The sequence below is a fragment of the Asparagus officinalis genome, unplaced genomic scaffold (genome assembly GCF_001876935.1).
Source record: "Asparagus officinalis unplaced genomic scaffold, Aspof.V1 AsparagusV1_Un299, whole genome shotgun sequence".
Taxonomy (NCBI): domain Eukaryota; kingdom Viridiplantae; phylum Streptophyta; class Magnoliopsida; order Asparagales; family Asparagaceae; genus Asparagus; species Asparagus officinalis.
The window spans coordinates 23,111-43,366 of NW_017972564.1; the positions used below are offsets into that span (position 1 = coordinate 23,111).

The window sequence follows — 20,256 nt, forward strand, 5'->3', positions numbered from 1 at the left end:
ACCATGCTCACCGCCTGTGATAAATCCGACCTCGTACATACCATCGCGTACATCAAGCTCCCAACTGCTCTCGCATATGGAGTCTTCGTCATCAACTTACAGTCTTCAACTGACTTCGGTGAAAGGCCAGCTGAAAGCTTCAAATGGGCTCCCAAAGGTACACCAACTGGCTTCGTATCCATGCTAACATGGAATCGCTGTAGAACCTTCTTCAAATAAGCCACCTGTGTCAAACAAATCTTGCCCTTCTTCTTGTCTCTGCCGATCTCCATCCCTAAAATGCGCTTCGCCTCGCCCAAGTCCTTCATCTCAAACTCATTCGAAAGCTGAACTTTCAACTCATCTATAGCTGACCTGAAACTAGAGGCAACCAACATGTCATCGACATAAAGCAACAAATAAATGTACGCACCTCCTCTCAACTTACGAAAATACACGTAAGGATCAAACTGGTTCCGAGTGTACGAATGACCAAGCATAAAACCATCGAATCGCCTATACCACTATCGAGGAGATTGCTTCAAACCGTATAGCGATTTCTTTAACCTGCAAACCAACTTATCTTTCCCTGCAGCCCGGAATCCCAATAGCTGAGTCATATATATTTCTTCATCAAGATCACCATGAAGAAATACCGTCCTCACATCCAACTGATCTAACTCTAATCCATATTGTGCCACCAAAGCTAGCAGAATCCGAATCGAAGAATGCTTCACCACCGGAAAGAAAATCTCATTATAATCAATACCTTCTTCCTGTGCATAGCCCTTCGCAACCAACCTAGCCTTGAACCTCACTGGAGTGCCCTCAATGCCCTCCTTCTTCGTGTACACCCACTTGCACCTAATCGCCTTCCGCCCCTTTGGAAGCTCAACAAGCTCCTATGTATCGTTCTTATGAAGGGACTCCATCTCCTCCTGCATAGCCACCTGTCACGAATCAGCCTCCGAACTTTGCTCGGCCTCTCTGAATGTAGTAGGCACCATCTCATCAATACTCTCCACCGGAAGTGCATATGCAACTGTGTCGGCATACCGTGCTGGCACCCGTATGTCTCTCCTCTGTTTTCGAACCGCAATAGAATCCTAAACCTGAGCCATCGGTCCCTGATCCTGCTCATGAGTACCCGTATCCTCCGCATCATCGTCGTGCTCGTCTGACGTCACCTCAGTCGGCACTCTAATGGATACTGCACCATCTGGACTCTGTGGAGCTGCATCAATCTCCACCACCTGCGATATCTCCTCTGTCGGGTCGCTCTCCACCTGATGAGAGCTGGGAAGCTTCAAGATAGAAGCCTCATCGAATGTGACGTCCCTACTCAGCACAATCTTCTTATCAACTGGATCCCAAAACTTGTATCCCTTGACACCACACTTGAATCCTACAAATATGGCCTTTCTAGCTCGAGGTTCCAACTTATTAATTTTAACATGATAATATACAAGGCAACCAAATACCTTAAGCTGGTCATAGTCATGTGTTGTCTCTCCCGACATCTCCATAGGGGTCTTCCCCTCAATCGCAGATGAAGGCAGCCTATTAATGAGGTGGCTCACATAAGAAAGTGTCTCAGCCCAAAAGATCTTTTCCAAACTACTATGCGCCAATAAACATCGAATCTTCTCCAGCAAAGATCGATTTAAGCTCTCCGTCACCCCATTCTGCTGCGGTGTATGACTAACTATGAAGTACCTCTCTATGCCCTCGTCTCGACATAGTTGCTGAAAGGGGTCTGAAGTATACTCGCCGCCGTTGTCGGATCGCAACGTCTTGATCTTTCTCCCAGTCTGCAGTTCTAATCTCTTCTTTCACTCCACAAACAAATCTAGGACTTCACTCTTATGCTTCATGGTGTACACCCAACATCGCCTAGAATAGTCATCAACGAACGTGACGAACCAATGTCGACCACCAAGTGATACCGTCTTGGTGGGACCCCAAGCATCTGTGTGCACGTAGTCCAAGATGCCCCTCGTCCTATGAATGGTCGTCCCGAACTTCACCTTTGTCTTCTTGCTAAGTACACAGTGCTCACAGAATTCCACTTTACCACTCTTGGCTCCCTTCAATAGCCCCTGCTTGCACAATACCTGTAGTGACTTTTTACCTGTGTGCCCTAGCCTGTAATGCCAAAATCTGCTCATGTCCACCTCTGAAATAGCCGAAGCAACCTGGCCAATCTCGGTGCTCCCCTTCAGATAGTATAAATTACAACTGCGGACTCTCTTTATCACCACCAAAGATCCCTTAGTAACCTTCGCTACAGCATCCTCAAAGGTCACCCTGAATCCCTTCGCCTCCAAAGCTCCAACTGAGATAAGATTCTTTTTCAGTTGAGGAACGAATCACACCTCCTTCAACTCACGGACTACTCCATCGTGTATCCGAATCCTTACAGTACCTATCCCACAAATGCCACAGGATTGATCATTTTCCATGATAACAACACCCCCGTCGAGTCTCTCAAATGATAAAAACCAATCTCGCCTAGGAATCACATGATAAGTAGCGTCAAAATCAATCATCCAATCCGATGCATCCAAATGGTTCATCTCCGGAGTAATCAAAAGAGAAAAACACGAATCATCGGAATCATCGCCTTTCGTAATGTTCACCTCATTGGCATTCGGGCCTTTTTTCTTACTATCCTCCTTCTCCTTGAGCTTCGGACTGGTCTCTATTCTAATGTCCATGTTCCTTGCAGAATGCACATTAGTTCTTTGCTAATTGGTGGCGGCTTCTTGACTTTGATCTTCCTCTATTATCACCTTTCGGATATGAGCTTCTACCTCTCGTCGAGAAGGCCTCTCCTGAAGTACTAACACGGGAAGTCTCCTTATCTTTCCTCCTCAAATCGTAGTTCGTCAATGCGTTAGTCACTTCACTATAAGTGATAGAAGATCTCCCGTTCAACAACATAAGCACGAAGGTATCATACTCCTCATCCGGTAAGGAGCCCAAAAGAATAATAGCCTTGTACTCATCCGTGATCTTCTCATCCACGTTCGCCAAGTCCGCCAACAACTTAGTGTAGTTGTTCACATGAGCCGCAAGCGAGGTGCCTCGGGACATCTGGAATCTGAATAACCTACGCAGCAAATACAACCTGTTCTCAACACTCTTCGTAAGATACTTATTGTTGAGAATTTCCCACATCTTCATCGCAGACGTTACCCCAATCACATCATATTTCAGCTCCTGTTCCAAACAGGACCTGATCACCCCACAAGCGTTCCTATTCATCTTTTCTCATACCGACTCTTCATATTTAGGTGGCCTCACATCGATCATGATGGTCTCCTTGAAATTTTGAGCATTGAGCGCATCCTGTACGTCGCTCATCCACAAACCAAAATTAATTTTACCGTCATATTTGAGCATTGAGCGCATCCTGTACGTCGCTCATCCACAAACCAAAATTAATTTTACCGTCATATTTCACTACACTAATCTTAGTGTTCTGAAAACCCACTTGAACTGTGCCGATCATCTTGCTGCTTTCACCAACTTCTTCACCCATAATCACAAATTCCAAAATGCAAGGAAATATTCAAACTTTGAAAGGAATAAGAAATTACCCAACTGAATCCTAGATTGGATACCAAATAGAACTCCTAACCACACGAGGAAAGCGAGATCTTCAACGGTAACTTCAAACACTAACTCTACCAAAGCCTAGAACTCCAAGAACCAAGCTTCCAACTGAATCTTCCTCCACCTAATCCAAAACCCTAGATCTGAAATCTGAGCTCTGATACCACTTGTCGCGCGCCTATGCGGAAGCGTTGCACACACACAACAAACTTGAGATCACGAAAGAAGAAAGCCACACACTTGCACAAACCAAACCAATTACGACAAATCAAACCAAACACAGAGATATACGTGGTTCGGCAATTACCTACGTCCACGGGGAGAGGATGGGGAGATTTCACTATATGGAGGAAATATATAACGGGTTACAACTCACAAAATCACTCAAATATAATCCTAACCAAAGCTCTCAACTCCCTCACAATATCTCCCTCTCAAAGTGCTCAAAACAATGCTAATTCTCTCCTTTTCTCTCCTTAAGAAACCCTAAAAAACGTGGTTCTATTTATAATAAAACACAATCCCAAACAAAGGAGGATTCCCAAACAAAGAAGGATTCTAAAAACGAGTCTGCCACACCCTGCACCATGGGTGTGGCAGAGGGTGGTGCAGGACAGATTCTGCCACCCTGCACCGTGGATGTGGCAGAGGGTGTGGTGCATGACAGATTCTACCACACCCATGGCAGACACCACACCAGGGTGTGGTGGAGTCTGTTTTGTGTTATTCTTCACGTTTTTCACAATTCCTTCGCCGTTTTCACAAAAGCATGATCTAAAATTGAATTACTTTGCACATATTTTATTGTACGCGTCAATGGGATCTATCTACTTGTTTCACATTGTATATCTGTTTGCTGCGGGATCTAATTTATCTAGGCCGTGATTACAGTTAATCTAAGATAAATACACTAGATCTTCTCCCTTTGGATATGTATCTATATTCCTTCAAAGATCCAGTTTTTTCACTCCAAATGAATATCAAGAAAGAATAATTACAGAAACCCAAAAACATCATTATCAGTGCTGGTCTTATTCCCAATACCCTTGCTTTGGTATCTTTTAATGTACAATGTGATCACATGAAGAAATTCTGATACATAAATAGGAAAGATGATGTTCTATTGATAAATAACTATAACTTGGAATTTATCTGGTCCCATCCTATACAGATTGGCCTGAAACAACAAACCTTAGAATCATGCGTGAGCACAATGCTGAACCTTTTATCCTTTTATCAAATAAAAAGAATACTGTTATTGTTAACAGAGAAGTATCTTAATATACAATCTCAACCGATCCATGATATATACTTTGTGAAGAGATCATAAAACCAAAAGGATTTGCAGTGTTAGAAAAAGTAAGCTTTTGAGAATGAAGAGAACATTGAAGATCTCAATATAATCACATGCTGATGCCTTGGGCAAAATGGGCTCAAGTAGAATCTGCAAATAGGAATTTCGTTAAAATAACTCAGTGTCTTACCTTTGTTTGCATTCTCTTTTCTCCTCCAGCGAATCCAGAGGAAGGTCAAAACAAGCAGAACTGTTACAGCACAAGCAATAGCTATACCCGAAATTGATCCCACTGATAACTTATGTTCTCCAGTGTCAGGCGTAAAATCTACAAGTAAAAAAAAACATAAGAAAAAAAAGAATAACACAATCACATAATATAAACAATTGACTGCAAGATTTAGACCATAATAAGCAATGTTATACTTGGTGTAACTGTGATTGCTGATACGAGAGGCCCATATACACCAACATCAGGTATTATATTTGTTCCCTTCCCTGTCCACTGGAAGTGCATTTCCAAGGTGCTGCCATCAACAATAGTAGTAAATGTTTTAACGATCTCTCTTCCAGTTCCTTTTGCTTCTGTGGCTATATTAAAATCTTGTAGGACTTTTTGGCCCTGCAAGAATAAAACATTTGGTCTAAATTTTAAGTGGAAAATACGAAGAAACAAGAGATAGAGATTACAAATACATCCAAAGCCAGCTTCAATAGGTTGTCAAGAGATGTGTTTAGAATCTTAGGACTAAGGGGAAAATCAAGGGGAACTATTCAACATTGACTGGTCTAAAAAGGATTATAACCATAAATCATAAATGCAAATTGGAGAATATAGTATCTAAAGAGATATAGATCCTTTTTACCATCCCAATAAGGAAGTTTCTCTGAATGTTCACTTGGAAGTGTGCTTTTTTGAGTTACATCTATGTATTTAATTTAATTCAAAGTATATGCTAACCAATGTTGAATGGATATAGGTGCAGGTGAGGATGTGGTGAAGATGCAAATTTGTATAAGGTAGGGTGTGGGGATACAAACTATAAATATATTGAAAATAATTACATTAGATCAACATTGTTTTTATTCACATATTACGAGAATTAAAATTCCTCTAATATTTTTATTTTTCGTTTATTATGAAGATTACAAATTGGAAAACGACTCGTTTTTTACCTAGATATCCAAATGACCCTTCAAAATCATATTTCTAAACTGGATAAGGGTTGAAACATACCCGACCAATGTCCAACGAGTTTCAAGAAGTGGATGTAAAGTGTGAGATGTACAACCAACAAGGTATGACAAAGTGTTTAAACTAAAACACTTATCATATAACTAAAACATGTATTATATAATTGAGTACACATCTAAATTAATGTATGCATATATTCAGGGAGTGTCAAGTTGGACACGGGTACGGCAAGTATCGTACATGGGTATGGGAGCCCAAATGAGGTGTCGAGGAAACTTAGAAGCTAACCTGTTTTGCTATAATAAAAAAAATTTACTTTCTATAGATGTAATTGACACTAAAAAACCTGTTCGATGATCTTAGTTGTTACTTGTTAACATTACAATTGACAAGATTTTCACTGAAGCACAACATTACCTGGATGTACACATCAAATATGCGCACTCCATTACTGCTGTATGTTTGGTCGTCCGTAAACATTATCTCAGCAAAATGGAGTTTTACTGTATAATTCCCTTTTTGTAGGCAAAGTCCAAAGTACTTGAGAGAGAGGGGGCTGAGACGAGCTGACATGTATAGACCTGGATTGGTCATGTTAAGAACCGATGTGTTCGTTGTAATATATCTTGGATTAACATTTCCAATAAAGTCTCCTGTACTGCTATAAGCCCATTTTCCACTTCCAGAAATTCCATACATAGACGACCCTTGTTGTAATGTATCCTCTTCATATTCATTGTTGCCTATTTTGACCCTACTCCCTCCACAGTTTATGAACAAGTTATAATCTGCAGAACATATTGGATGCATATATATAGGGTCACTATTCATTAACATAATTAAAAAATCTTGGAGAAAGATGAAGGTTTTGATACACACTTTTTGCGTCCCCAGAACACTGAAGGTTCCTCTTAAAGCATGCTGCTATCCTTCAAAATGAAATAGAGAGGAAAATAATCTCATGAATCTGAAACTTATATCAATAATATATCACCATTTGTTCAAATTAGTGGGATCTTACGGGCTATCATATGTGGGCGAATAACTAGCGACCAAATTTCTGCAAAGTTAATGAAGTATTATAGACTGGAGATAAAATGCCACAATTTTGAATACAAGAAAGTACAAAGACTTACACATTTGCTTGTTGACAACCACTTGGCCATGAGGGTCCTGAAAAGTTGTTAAAAGATATATCTCTGCAATATTCAATCTCTGATGTGATTAATACTTATACTTTAATGACAATATCTCTTATTAACATATTAATATCAGTTGAAACTATTAGTAGACTTAAACATACATGTTTTGGCGGCTTTGCAGGATCCAGGAAGGTATTGTACCACTGAGAAAATTGTTAGTAAGGAACCTTCAAAGAATAAAACAACATCACATATGATAAGTATTTTAACCTAAAACTGAACTTAAAACTAAAACAATATATGCTTACATAAACATCAGAAATTGGAGGTTTGTGAAGGTGCTTGGAATTTCACCTGAAAAGTTGTTAAAGCTAAGATCTCTGCAAGAAGAGCATATTCTATCAGAAGTAGGAAAAGACTATTTTCACACATTGAAACATCAAAAACCTCTGGTAAGAAACTCTAGGCTGAACAAATTCTACACAGTAAAATTGTTTGTAGTTGTAAAATTGTCGTTCCTATCTCAAGCACACAGAGAAGGGACTGTTGCAAGAAGAGGAACAATATAGCAGCCAGTCCGTTACGTAAAATTCCAGACATTACCGAAAAAATCTAACAGATACATGAGCAACTGGTATGACATGCTTTAATTTTATTAATGAAAATATTAATGAAAAGGAAAAGGTAGACAGCAAAGAAGTGATAAAAAAGGACAATGAAAATGACAAACCTGACCATCATTAAGCTGTTGGCGCAATACTTAAGTGGTTGCCTAACATGGCATTGACTATCGAGTACCAAATTTGAAGAGGTATATGGCAAAATGTTCAGTAGCCACTATTGCATTTAGGAATTATCTTTGTTTAATAAACTTATCCTTTCCTTTCGGAATGACTGATCTTTCTGTTGGAGGCTCGCATGGGTGCAACATGAAATGGTACACTAGCAAATGAGAATTTCTGGAAAAGTTACACAGGAAATAGGAAGGGGAAAAAAAACATGTAGAAGGCTTCTGTAGAAAATCACATAGGTGGAGATGAAGACAACAAGCCTACAACGAATTTTGATGCGCACATCACTGTCAGCAATCAATAACGTAATCAGTGGGTGGAGATTGCGCTAAGAATAACTCATTCCCGAACCATAGAAATGGTATCTACCAAGCTGGCAAGCAAAAGCATTAAATAGGGTTAGTTTGTTTTTGGTATAAATAACAGAAAAACTGAATTATTCTGTTGGGTTGTCGCCCCCCCCCCCCTCTGGCAGAAGCCACTGTCGCCTGCTTCCGGGTCTACGCCAGTATGGTCATCCCCGTCTCCTTTTGGGCCATTGATGTTTGCTCTCCATTGCCGTTGATCCCACTGTCAACTCCTCCATTGATGTTGATGTATTACTGCGACAAACTGAACTTTGTAATGTTGAAATTGACCATGAAAAATGTCATTTGTTGATGGGGAAAAAGAATCTGCTCTGGTATAGCCTGGTCCGTAAGATTTTTTTCATAGTAAGAATGATATTATTTCACAATGATAGAACGCTTTGGGAATCAATTTTGGATGGGGACTTGTTTTCTGCTTCTAAGATGGGTTTGGAGTGAGTCTGAGAGCGGAAGGAAAAGATAGGGGTAGTGATCAAGGGCGTCAGAAAGGAGAGAATTTTAATGGGATTCTTGAGGGTTTTATTCATGGGAGTTCGGCTTGTGAATTTGGGGGAAGTTTGGTTTTCTAGATTTATTTATTGGAAGAGATGATTGCATGATTCATAAAATACCCTTGCTCAACTAATGATATTCCCAACTCATTGATGCTTATTATTAATTTCCACTTTCCAGCTGGACCTGCAACGTCACCTGTCCCATGGAGTTGTCCCATTTTGGGTACTCCTAGCAGCACTCTTGCACTAACAGCTACTTCATTGATAAGTAGGCCGACGAACGAATAGATGATAATGATTCGTAATTCATGCAATGTCTGGTGTCTTCATCTCCTAGCTCCCTATATGATTTTCTATAGAGGGTCCTACAGAAAATTTTTCCCCCATAACAACAACGACATGGCGAAAGTGCTCTCATATACAGTGTCTGATGGCTACATTCACATGGAGATGTTTGTGCTTCTTAGTGTAGTTGCCAACATTGTATCAGGGAACCAGCTGTAGGAAATCCTGAATCCCAATATTACCAGAAATATTTAAAATAAAACTATATATTCACCATGAGCAGAATTTTATCACTAGTACGAGACTTTTGACTTATTTGTTTCATCTTGAACTATACCACTTGCATGTTAAACTCAAGAAGCCATTCAGCATCAACTATACCACTCAACAAGCATGCTTTCAGATTGTTTTTCGTATCAACTTACAGAGTCCTAAGCAATGGCAAATCTCCTATATAATCCGGGATTTGCCCAGAAAGCGACAAGTTCCTCAAAACCCTGCATCATACCATCAACTTCTACAATCAGTAAGCAAGTCGCGTGACTAGTATCTGTCGCATAATAATGAAATACTTGAAATCAACGACAATAACTCACAGTCTTTGCATATTTTTCATCTTTTTCAACAGCGGGAACTCCACGATTCCTCCTTTTATGTCAGTCACTCTCCTGTGACATCAAAACCATGTCAATAAGGAAATCCGCTGTTTTCACAAGAAAGAAGAAAACTAGAGAATAGTACAGTTCTGATAGGCTCTCAAGTGTAGAGAAGTTGGGAGGAAACGGTCCCTCCAAATTTGTTCCTTGCAAGTTCCTGCAAATTATCCATTTGTGTGAATGTTATTTTTTAGTGAACACTTGTTATGAGGAGCTAAGATATTTAAAAACCGAGTACTCACAGACATTCAAGTATCGTCCAGTTAGAAATGAAGCTAGGAATTTTTCCAGATATAGGGTTCCCATCAAGCCTCCTGAAAAATGGAAGGTCAATTGAGAATTTAATTACAACGATTCTGCAACATCTGAAATTTATTCAAATATAAAAAAAAACTTCAAATCAGGTTCAACTTAATTCTTTCCAAGAAAAAAAAGAAAACAGTTCATAGTTACATTTGAATCAATGTACATTACGTCCTAATTCAAGATTTTGCATATCTCTATAGAAGAGCTCTCTACTTTTTGATGATTGAATGCATTCACTATTAAAAGGGGAAAAAAAGGGATAGCACGATCACAGCAACTTGGAGGCTCATTTGGAGGGCGGGAAAAAGTAATGGGTGTGTTTTACATATAAAGAGGCAGATTGAAGAAGATGCTAGGAGAAGATCCCACACTTTTTCTAATTTGTTCTCAATACTCCAGCTCAATATGTTCTCATGCTGTTAATATTACTTATCCTTGCTATGAATTTTCTTTAAAAAAAATACAATGGAGAGTCTTCTGAAATGCTTTGACGGAAGCAATGAAAAGCTGACTCAGCAGATAAATAAGATGAATGCATGATTCACATTTTAACATAAAAAATGATATGGCAGTCCAAAGACAGATAATTCTACTTGACTTACACGTCTGTTAAATTTCTAAGCTTGCCAAGTGTATCCGGCAACTCCCCACTTAAATTATTTGAAGCCAGAACACTGCAATCAATCAGCACAGGTGAAAACAAGAACCAGAAGTGTTAAGAACTTAGGAAATAAAAACAATGAGATCATTGAATTTCAGAATGATGGAGGAACTCACAGACGATCTAAGTTGACCAAGTTTCCAAGGGACTGAGGAATCGGTCCTTGGAGTTTATTATCTTCCAATACACTGTCCCAAATGGAAAACAATGTCATGTTTATGCATATAAGTGACAATTAGCTAAAGGCCAAAGAGGGAAAATGCATACAGGGTTTTAAGAGTGGTGATCTTTCCCATTTCGTCAGGAATTTTTCCAGAGATCTGATTTCCAATAAGACTCCTATGGAGCAAGGAGCAAGTACATAAGTCAGTTGCAAACACATTTATATAATGGATATGAGCTATCATTTTATTAGCAAAACCTAGAAATAAAGACTAGAGAGGTCCACCTGCTTCAATGTGACTTGCACGATGACCTCACCACAAGTCTATATCTCAACAAGTCATTTATCAAAATGAGCTGCCACCTCATGCCTGTTATTTCACTTATATATGTACATATGTATATACAACATACATATATATGAGATATAAGGGTATATTGTGTTAGCCCTTATGTTTTGATGATGTTTTACAACCACCATTATCGGTACTAATTGCTTATTGAGTGGTAATGCAGTTAATATACATATCAAGCATGTTAGTACCACAAATAGAGGATTGGATGGAATATGCGCTACAACGATGATATCCAAAGGAGGAGGAGACATAGTGATGAAGCAACATTCATTCAAGAACACCAAATGTAATAAGAAGCTTCATCCAACTCAAGCTATATCAAGACTCAAAGAATTGTATTCTACGTAAGGATATTAGCTAGTTTTTATTTTTCTCTCTAGTGCTAAAATATAGGCAAATAGTTTAGATTTCATCTGAAGCTATTGGGATATCACACACACACACTTTCATACATATAGTTTTGAGCGTTTTTCATAAAATACTATTTTTCACAAGTATGGGGACCTATTTGCAAAAATCATTTTTCAAACAATTTGTTTTTAGTATTAAAAATATTTTACAAAGTTTCACAATTTTCAGAAGTCAAAAGAACATTTTACAAATATTTTAAGTGAGTCAAAAACCTATTTTTTGAGTGTATCAGTTTGCGGTCGACCGCCACGATCGATCGCGCCTGAGTTCATTCGTCAGTGGGCAACAGAGACTTTCACGGTCGACCGCAGAAGTCTCTGGACTTTTCTGCGTTTCTGGGCTGTCTCGCGGTCGACCGCGAAAAAATTAAGGTCGAGCGCCGCTTATTTTAAACGGTCATCTGGTACAGTTTTTCAACGCCGATTTCACACGATCTCAGCGCAATTTTGTTTCCAGGTTTTTGGGGATTGGGTATGGATTCAAACAGCTGTGGTTTTTTATTTAAACATATATTCTTCTTCTTCCTCATAGTCCCAGCTCTTTCAAAATATTTCAGAGAACGTTTTTACAGAGCTTAATTTTTAAACCTGTTTCTTTCTGAGTTTTTGTGTTTCACATCCCAGCTTCAGTGTGATCTTCTCTTTACCATAGGGACATTGTAAAGAGAGGGTTTTTACACCAATTTTTACTATTTTGAGAGCTTAATCTTGTAGAGATCAATTGTGTGGGAGTGTGATCTAGTGAGATCAACTGTGTAGTGTGAGATCGTGAGGGGATCGCTGTGTAGAAGAAGTTTTGGCTTCCAAACCGGGTTGTGTAGTGGATTTCTCCTCGAGAGTGGGGAGCGGGGACGTAGGTCAGCGGACCGAACCTCGTTAACACATCGCGCGTCACAGGATAATGATTCCTAACTCTATCTCCTCTATATTGATTGCTTTTGGATATAGTGTTTTGCTTGTCTTAATTTTTATTGCACAATTATAGCCTTGTGATCCTAATCACCCCCCCCTCTAGGGTCCAACATATTGTATATGAGTTGTCACCTCATTTAGAAAAATAAGCTACTAAGAAATAGGAGCGGTGACGTCGACATTCAGCGTGTCATTAATGATGGAACTTACCACTCTCTTGGTAACTAATTAAAAAAACTGAGCTTCCATCATTCCCATTTTTCCTAGATAAGTTCATGTGTATCAGTATATGTATACGTTTGTGTGTTAGTCTAGATATTGTATCTCACATACACGAACAGATAAGATTGACACAGAAGGTAGAAAAGTTTAGTTACAAGTTTGTGAGGGGCAGAGATGCCCATGCCACAGGGATGGATCCAGATAGATAGTTCCATGTGAGATCTCTGCACAATCATTTTACCATAGTTAGCGATATATTATCCCATTGCCTTCAGGTATTTATGCTTCTGCTACAACATAGCCACTTACAATACTTGTAGGGAAGTCAAATTGGCAAACTCATCTGGGAGAGCACCTCGAAGGTTTAGACCTTTGAGCAGGCTGAAATTTCACGTATTAGTCATATAGTTAAAAAACAAAATCCAAAATCACTAGGAAACATATGTTTGTAAGAAAGAAACTGATCTATAATTGCTCATATATGGTTGTTTCATACATAAATCCAATAGATTTTTTATGTGGTTCAATAAAAAAAAAAAGAACTGGCAATATAAATATTTAAGCTGTACATGCTTGTAACATGGCAGGTGTTTGGAGTGGAGGTGCATTCACACGTGACATTTCTGGCGAAGGGGCTCTTCATGGGTACTACCCATCCATTATTGCCACTGCATGGATCAACACTGAAGTCCCAATCCACTCGTAGACTTGTGGAGATTTTCTGGAGGGCATTAACTGTTCAAAATGAGGCCGCAAGTGTTTGTCAATGCCAACATAATCAAAATACAATTAATTTGCCATCACTTAGTAGTAAGATGATTATCTAAGTAAGCTCTTTCACTATTTTGCATATACTACCATAAACATCTAGAGGTTTTTCCCAAAACTACCATAAACTTTTTGTTGGAAAGCTACCACGAACTTTCAAAAACTGCAAAAATTACCATATATTGAAATTTTTTAATGACTTTAGTTGTTGGGATTTCTCTCTCTGAAAATGATATAAAAGATCACACAGATATTCAAGAGTAACTAACGTAGCATGAAAGTGATAAATTTCATAATCCATCAATGGTGTTCTTTAAATCCATAAAGAACGACCTTTGAAACCACGAAGAGACAAACTCGAATCCATGCAGTAATATAAAAGAGAATTTTTATTGATGAAAAGTAATCTAATAATTATAGGGTTACGTGCCTCTTTTAAATAGAAAACAAAGATTAGAATTACAAAAAAAAAATATAAAGTACCAAATCCTACTCTAAAAAGACTCTCTATAATAGAAGAAACAAATTAGTCCTATATGAATCAAAATCAAGTTTGTTTCCTAATCTAAATTGACTCCAACTTTATTACTAAAATAAATAAAAGCTAATTATTTTTAAATTTCTGCCAAAAATGGATATTGTGGTAAGATTTTGAAAATCTGACAATTTAGTTTGGTCCATCTCGTCGAGATAGGCGATTTAAATATATAATATGTTAAAATCCACCTTTTAGATTGGGAGATACGGTCATTTCTTTGCGAGCAAATCAATAATACGTACGTATCCGTGTTTAGCTCATGATAGTTCCGCTCCTCCATGAATTTATTTGTTATGCGTCCTACATCAATAACATCGTTCTTCCTTAACCAAGAAAACCTACACTTTCAAAACTAACCAACTTTTTCAAAGCTCCAAAGTGGTATCTTACTCTCATATCCTTAACTTTGATTTACAACGAAAATGATAGAAGACTTTATGTTAAAAAAAACAAAGAAACCCTATTCCTAGCCCCTACTTCCCTAGTTTGAACAGGAAAAAAACTTTTTATCATGATATGACTCAATCTCCAAATCAGGATAGAACTCTAACATTCTTTAACTTCATGAAGTTACCAAGAATCAAAGACATTATCACATCATTAACATCTTAGCTAATAGGTCTAAAATGCTCTTATTTATATCTGACGACCCACAACGTCCATGAGTGTAATATAGAGGATATTTGAAGTTTTTACGGAAAAAGTTCATGGTAAGTTTCTCTAATAAAATATATGTCGTAATAATGTACAAAATACCCCAAAGTTTGCGGTGGTTTCGTGAAATTCACAACTTAAATATTTGCAAGTTAGAAAAAGTTATTATTGTTGGGTTCTCCCAAATCTAAAAAATGAGGAGTGCATGGTGTTGACTAAGACTGAAGGGCTAGTCCACATTGGAGAATGCATAGAATGCAAGCTTGAGGGTTCAAAAAAAAAATCCATATAAACTGATTGAGTAGAAGACAAGAACCTGCATCAAATGAGTTTTTTTTTTTTTTTTTGGTTTGTCCGGCATGTATCCATTTCTCTAATTGCCCTTATAATGAAATAATTCGCTATAGCTAAGCCTCTAAAATCAATCTTTTTCAAATCCAACCCCATTCCTTTATAAATAAAACCCACCTAACATATTTATAACGGAAATAATAGTTATATAGTATGACACATGGACGGTTAATGAAGCAAACCATCTAATAACATGCTGGCATGTGCTCCGTCCTTGGAGCGCCCGCATAGAACACTAAAAAAGTACAACTGATTGCAAGTTGAGGTCGGCCACCATCATAAAACAATTCCCTTCGTTGGGTGAAACAAAAGAAACATTTGGCCTATATTCTTCCATTAAAGTTCTAAACTGCTGTAGGTTGGAATCATTTTCTTCCATTAAGCTTAAGAATTTAGTTAGAGTAACAACTATCAATTTCTTCATAGTTGCTTCTTAACAACCACTCTCTTAAACCTTTAAACCTTTTCTATTGAAAGTAATTAGGTTAATATCCACCCCCAACACCCCCAAAGTGACATCGTCAACTTCGATGGCTCACGTGCCAAGCACGTCACATAGAAAAAAAAAACGAAAATGCTCCTCACTTTATTAGGAACCACCCTTCTCGACCATCAACAACAAGAGCAGCCCATCCGTCCCTCACTTTATTTTTCCATAAAGGGCATTTTTGTTATTTCCCCGGTAACGGGTGACAACGATAGGGGTCGGTGACAAAACTTCACCGACGCTCAGGGGTTTGAAAGGAATAAACAACGTTCTGGGGGCTAAGTTAAATTAACCGGAGTAATAGAAAGCATAGTATAGTACCATTTCCGGCAATTTGGAAAAACATTTATTAAGAATTCTGATTGCTGTCTAGGATTGAACTCGTAAGATGTGGGCTCGGCTCTGTCTGGGGTATTTAACAATCTGATCAATGACAACAGTAATGATTTTTCTTGAAGTGAAAATGAGAAAGGGAATTGGGAGCTGCAGGATTTAAATAACTCCTGGGTTCATATGAGGACTAATAGTGAAAGAAAAACCGACAGCTATATCAAAGCCTCCATCAAAACAAAGAAACAAGCTTTTTATAATCACTAAAATCTCTTACTCTCAGAGTCAGGCAGCCGCGTGAGGTTTGATCCAGTTGCAGTGAAGAAGAAGAAGAAGAAGAGAGCAAATCCCAGATTGGTAAGAAGTTGAGAAGCCCGCATAGTCTTTTCTCCCCCCCTTCTCACCTTTTGAGCGAAAATTGAGAGACTCATAGAGATGGATAATTTAGGGGTAGAGGGAGGGAATGAAATATTAAAAGATTGACAGTTATGTGCGAGGTAAGGACAAATTTTCAAAACCAACCCCTTTCACTGTTTAATTGCAAAAAACGACCTCTTTTCAACTTATTTAGGAAAACCGACCTGGTTTCAGTGTTGTCGCTAAAACCAGGTCGGTTTTTCAAAAAAAATTTACGAAACTTCACGGGAGTTCAACTCCCGTGAAGATTACTTTGTGAATAAAACTCCACGGGAGTTGAACTCCTGTGGAGTTGCAGGCCAAATTCCCCAGAGAATCGCTCGTTGAGAAATTTGATCTCAGCTTCACGGGATTTTAACTCCCGTGAAGCTGCAGGCAAATTTGCCCAGCCGAGACGAATTCGCTCGGGTATTCGGCCTGCAACTCCACGGGAGTTCAACTCTCGTGGAGTTTCGGCCTATATAAACTCACGCCGACAGCGGCCCCCCTCACTTCTCTCTCACCGCAACAGCCCCAAACCCTAGCCCTCTCTCTCTCGTCCCAAATCGCCCGTCCACACCAAAACTGACCGCCTCCCCCCCCATTTCCGACCGCCGGAACCCTACTCCAACCGTCGGCACCCAATTCCGACCGCCTCCCCCCTCATTACGACCGCCGTTGTCGCCGGAGTTCGACAGATTGAAGGTAAATTCCTCCCAAAATTATTTATTCTCTTAATTTCTTGTATTTTCTCGCTATTTCATGGTGATTACATGTAAAAAATTCGATTTTAGAATTTAATTGTGAATTATTTATGAATTATGTGAAGAAAACTTAAATAATTTTATCGATTTAGAGGGTAAATTATCAATAATGTAAAAAATAGTGTTACTATATATGTATGACATCTAATTGATTTTAAAAAATAGTGTTATCAATAATTTTGTCGATTTTAGAATTTCATTGTGAATAATTTATGAAATTTGCTCAGAAAAATTACATAATTTTGTGAATTTTGTGGATTTGGAGCTGAAATTATAAAAAATGTAAAAATTAGTGTTATATGACATCAATTAGATTTTAGAATTTAATTGTGAATTATTTATGAATTATGTGAAGAAAACTTAAATAATTTTGTCGATTTAGAGGGTAAATTATCAATAATGTAAAAAATAGTGTTACTACATATGTATGACATCTACTCGATTTTAAAAAATAGTGTTATCAATAATTATCAATAAAATTTTAAAGTCTTTTCGTGTAATATTGATCTTGAATGTTTTACTCTTCAGGGGTAATGATGAACGATCGAATCGTAATTTTGTGTTCGTATGATGGGAAGATTATACCTCAAAAATAATATGCCCGTTTATGAAGGAGGTGCGACGAGACCATTGTTTATAACAAAATCGTGTACTTTCGATGAGTTGGTTAATGAATTGCACAAACTTACATTAACCAACTCACGTGAGTATTACTTTCGATGAGTTGGTTAATGAATTGCACAAACTTACATTAACCAACTCACGTGAGTATCACCTTAAAGTTATTTATAATTATCCTGTTGTGGAGAACAGGACAAGCAGCATTCAAATATCAAGTGACTACGATATGAGTCCCATTAGAATCTTACATGACGAGAAGCGTTTGATTGAATTGTTTATTGAAAAACATCAAAAGAATTTGGGCAAACCGTTGAATTATGACGGAATGTATTCCCACATGTTGGAGGACCCTGATGTTGATTCCGTTGGCTTTTTATCTCCTCAACAAGATGAAGGTTGGACACAATCACAATATATGAGCGGTCCTTCGCTTGTGGCCACTTCAAATGCGGTCGATACTAACACGAGAGTTCATGAAGATAATGCAAGTGTTGAATCTGAGAATGATGATGAAGAGGAGGGCTTACAAATTAATAGCAGGACCTTGATAGATCGTGATGAAAGGGACAACTATCACATTGACGGGTGTTATGCTAATAATGAGTATGTTGTCTTAGAGGATCCGCCGCCTGATGAACTTCAAGGAGAAGAATGGATCGATAACTCCGTGATGGAAAGTGTTCCTATTGGCACTAATAGCGGTCATGATATACAGGGCAAGGACTTCTCATTCGTGAAGGGAGATCTATATGAGAGCAAGGAGAAATTGATCCATGCGCTTCGCTCGTATGCCATTGCAAAAAATGTTAAGTTTAGGCCAACAAAAAATAACACAACAAGCTATAATGCGGTTTGTTTTTATCGCAAAGATGGTGAAGATGAAGATCTTGATGGACACTACGACGGGAATGCGAATTGTCCTTGGAAGCTTAATTCACATTCGGGTGTAAGAGTAGGTGGGCATTTCAAAATCACGGCGTACAACGGAGTCCACACATGTAGCAATCCTCGATTAGAGATGAATAACAAGCATGTGTCCTCTTCTTTTATATATCGATTGATTTTACTGCATCTGAGGGAGGATCTTGATCTACGGCCAAAAGATATTCGTCTTTTAGTGCATAAAGCGATCAACTTGGATGTATCATACAATAAGTGTTGGAATGCTCGGAGGAAGGCGATGATAAAAATATTTGGGGATTGGGACAAATCTTATGAGATCTTACCGCATTATCTTGAAGCACTCAAAAGAGAAAATCCTTGGACTGTATATGAAGTTTCATCAGACCCTCTTGATGGCGAAGAACGACGATTTACGGGTGTATTTTGGGCATTTGGGCCTTGTATTGAGGGTTTCCAATATTGCCGTCCTCTTCTTAGCATTGATGGCACCCACTTATACGGCAAGTACAAAGGTGTTTTGCTTGTTGCCACCGGAGTTGACGCGGATGGCAGTTTGTTTCCTTTGGCGTTTGTAGTGGTTGCTATTAAAAACACAGAGAATTGGGCGTGGTTTTTTGCATGCATTCGGTATCACATCCCTAGTGTGGGGGCGCGGTCGATTACATTCATATCTGATAGGATGAAAGGAATTCCAAGAGCACTCCAACGTCATTTCCCGTCACCACATGCACATCGTTATTGCTTGCGACATATTAGGGACAACTTCAAGAAGAAATATGAAAATGGTCAGGTTCAAGATCTTCTTTGGCAAGCCGGCTGTGCAACAGAAAAATTAGTTTATGACCAAATACGAGAGAGGATTAAGTTTATCTCCCGAGCTGCACATGATTGGATCGAAACTAGTTTGGGACCACACAATGTTGATAAGTGGGCTTTATGTGAAGATAACGGGAGACGGTTCTGTATGATGACTACGAACGCTTCAGAGAGTTTCAATGGCGTGCTCAGGGGAGCACGCGGTATGCCAATACAGTCACTAGTTGCTAAAACATTCTACAGACTTAATAACTTCTTTCTTCGACGTCGCGAACTTGGTGAAAATATCCGCTCAGAGCTCACACCGAAAAATGATAAAATGTTAGCGGCTCAGATTGTGCAAGCTCGATCCTTTCATGTCGTAAGCTACAGTTTTAATGAATGGGAGGTCATTGAGGGAATATCACATAGAGAAAATCGCTCTTACAAAGTTAACATGTTAGTGGATCACTCGTGTACGTGCACTTGCAATGTACCGCAATTACAATGGATTCCTTATTCACATGTTGTCGCAGCTTGTTCTGATCTACAAGGTGGTGCGAGGATTTCACATTATGAGTTCGTCGCGGATTGGTACTCTACTTACAACTATCGATAAACATACAAAGAGTATTTTCGTCCACCATATGATAGTCGATATTGGACACAAGACGGGCCACTGATATTACCTCCTTTGTGTAAAAGGTCGGCGGGGCGCCCTCGTTCCGTACGAATTAGAAATTGTATGGATGATGGTCGTGAATGAGTTAGGAGGAGAAATAAGTGTAGTAGATGCGA

At 38.7% G+C, this 20,256-nt stretch overlaps 2 protein-coding genes across 3 annotated transcripts in view; one reads left to right on the forward strand and one right to left on the reverse strand.

The window, feature by feature from the left end:
- LOC109827569 (probable LRR receptor-like serine/threonine-protein kinase At1g53430) overlaps positions 1-16,428 on the reverse strand; it is a 34,901-nt gene extending 18,473 nt beyond the window's left edge. The window contains exons 1-19 of one of the 2 annotated variants that reach the window (XM_020394572.1): positions 16,257-16,428; positions 13,425-13,586; positions 13,161-13,232; positions 13,007-13,075; positions 11,057-11,128; positions 10,906-10,977; positions 10,731-10,802; positions 10,065-10,136; positions 9,908-9,979; positions 9,763-9,834; positions 9,592-9,663; positions 7,537-7,608; positions 7,390-7,455; positions 7,223-7,285; positions 7,108-7,146; positions 6,966-7,015; positions 6,504-6,874; positions 5,318-5,513; positions 5,082-5,219 (exon numbers count right to left, since the gene is read on the reverse strand). In XM_020394572.1, coding sequence (XP_020250161.1) covers positions 5,082-5,219; positions 5,318-5,513; positions 6,504-6,874; positions 6,966-7,015; positions 7,108-7,146; positions 7,223-7,285; positions 7,390-7,455; positions 7,537-7,608; positions 9,592-9,663; positions 9,763-9,834; positions 9,908-9,979; positions 10,065-10,136; positions 10,731-10,802; positions 10,906-10,977; positions 11,057-11,128; positions 13,007-13,075; positions 13,161-13,232; positions 13,425-13,459 — 1,675 coding nt within the window. In that variant the 5' untranslated portion in view covers positions 13,460-13,586; positions 16,257-16,428. Of the gene's footprint in view, positions 1-5,081; positions 5,220-5,317; positions 5,514-6,503; positions 6,875-6,965; positions 7,016-7,107; positions 7,147-7,222; positions 7,286-7,389; positions 7,456-7,536; positions 7,609-9,591; positions 9,664-9,762; positions 9,835-9,907; positions 9,980-10,064; positions 10,137-10,730; positions 10,803-10,905; positions 10,978-11,056; positions 11,129-13,006; positions 13,076-13,160; positions 13,233-13,420; positions 13,587-16,256 lie in introns of both variants that reach the window. The other variant, XM_020394571.1, reaches the window with a different exon arrangement.
- A 1,657-nt stretch (positions 16,429-18,085) lies between these two features.
- LOC109827568 lies at positions 18,086-20,077 on the forward strand. Its single transcript, XM_020394570.1, has one exon. The coding sequence runs from the start codon at positions 18,086-18,088 to the stop codon at positions 20,075-20,077; it is 1,992 nt and encodes a 663-aa protein (XP_020250159.1).
- The last annotated feature ends 179 nt before the right edge of the window (positions 20,078-20,256 follow it).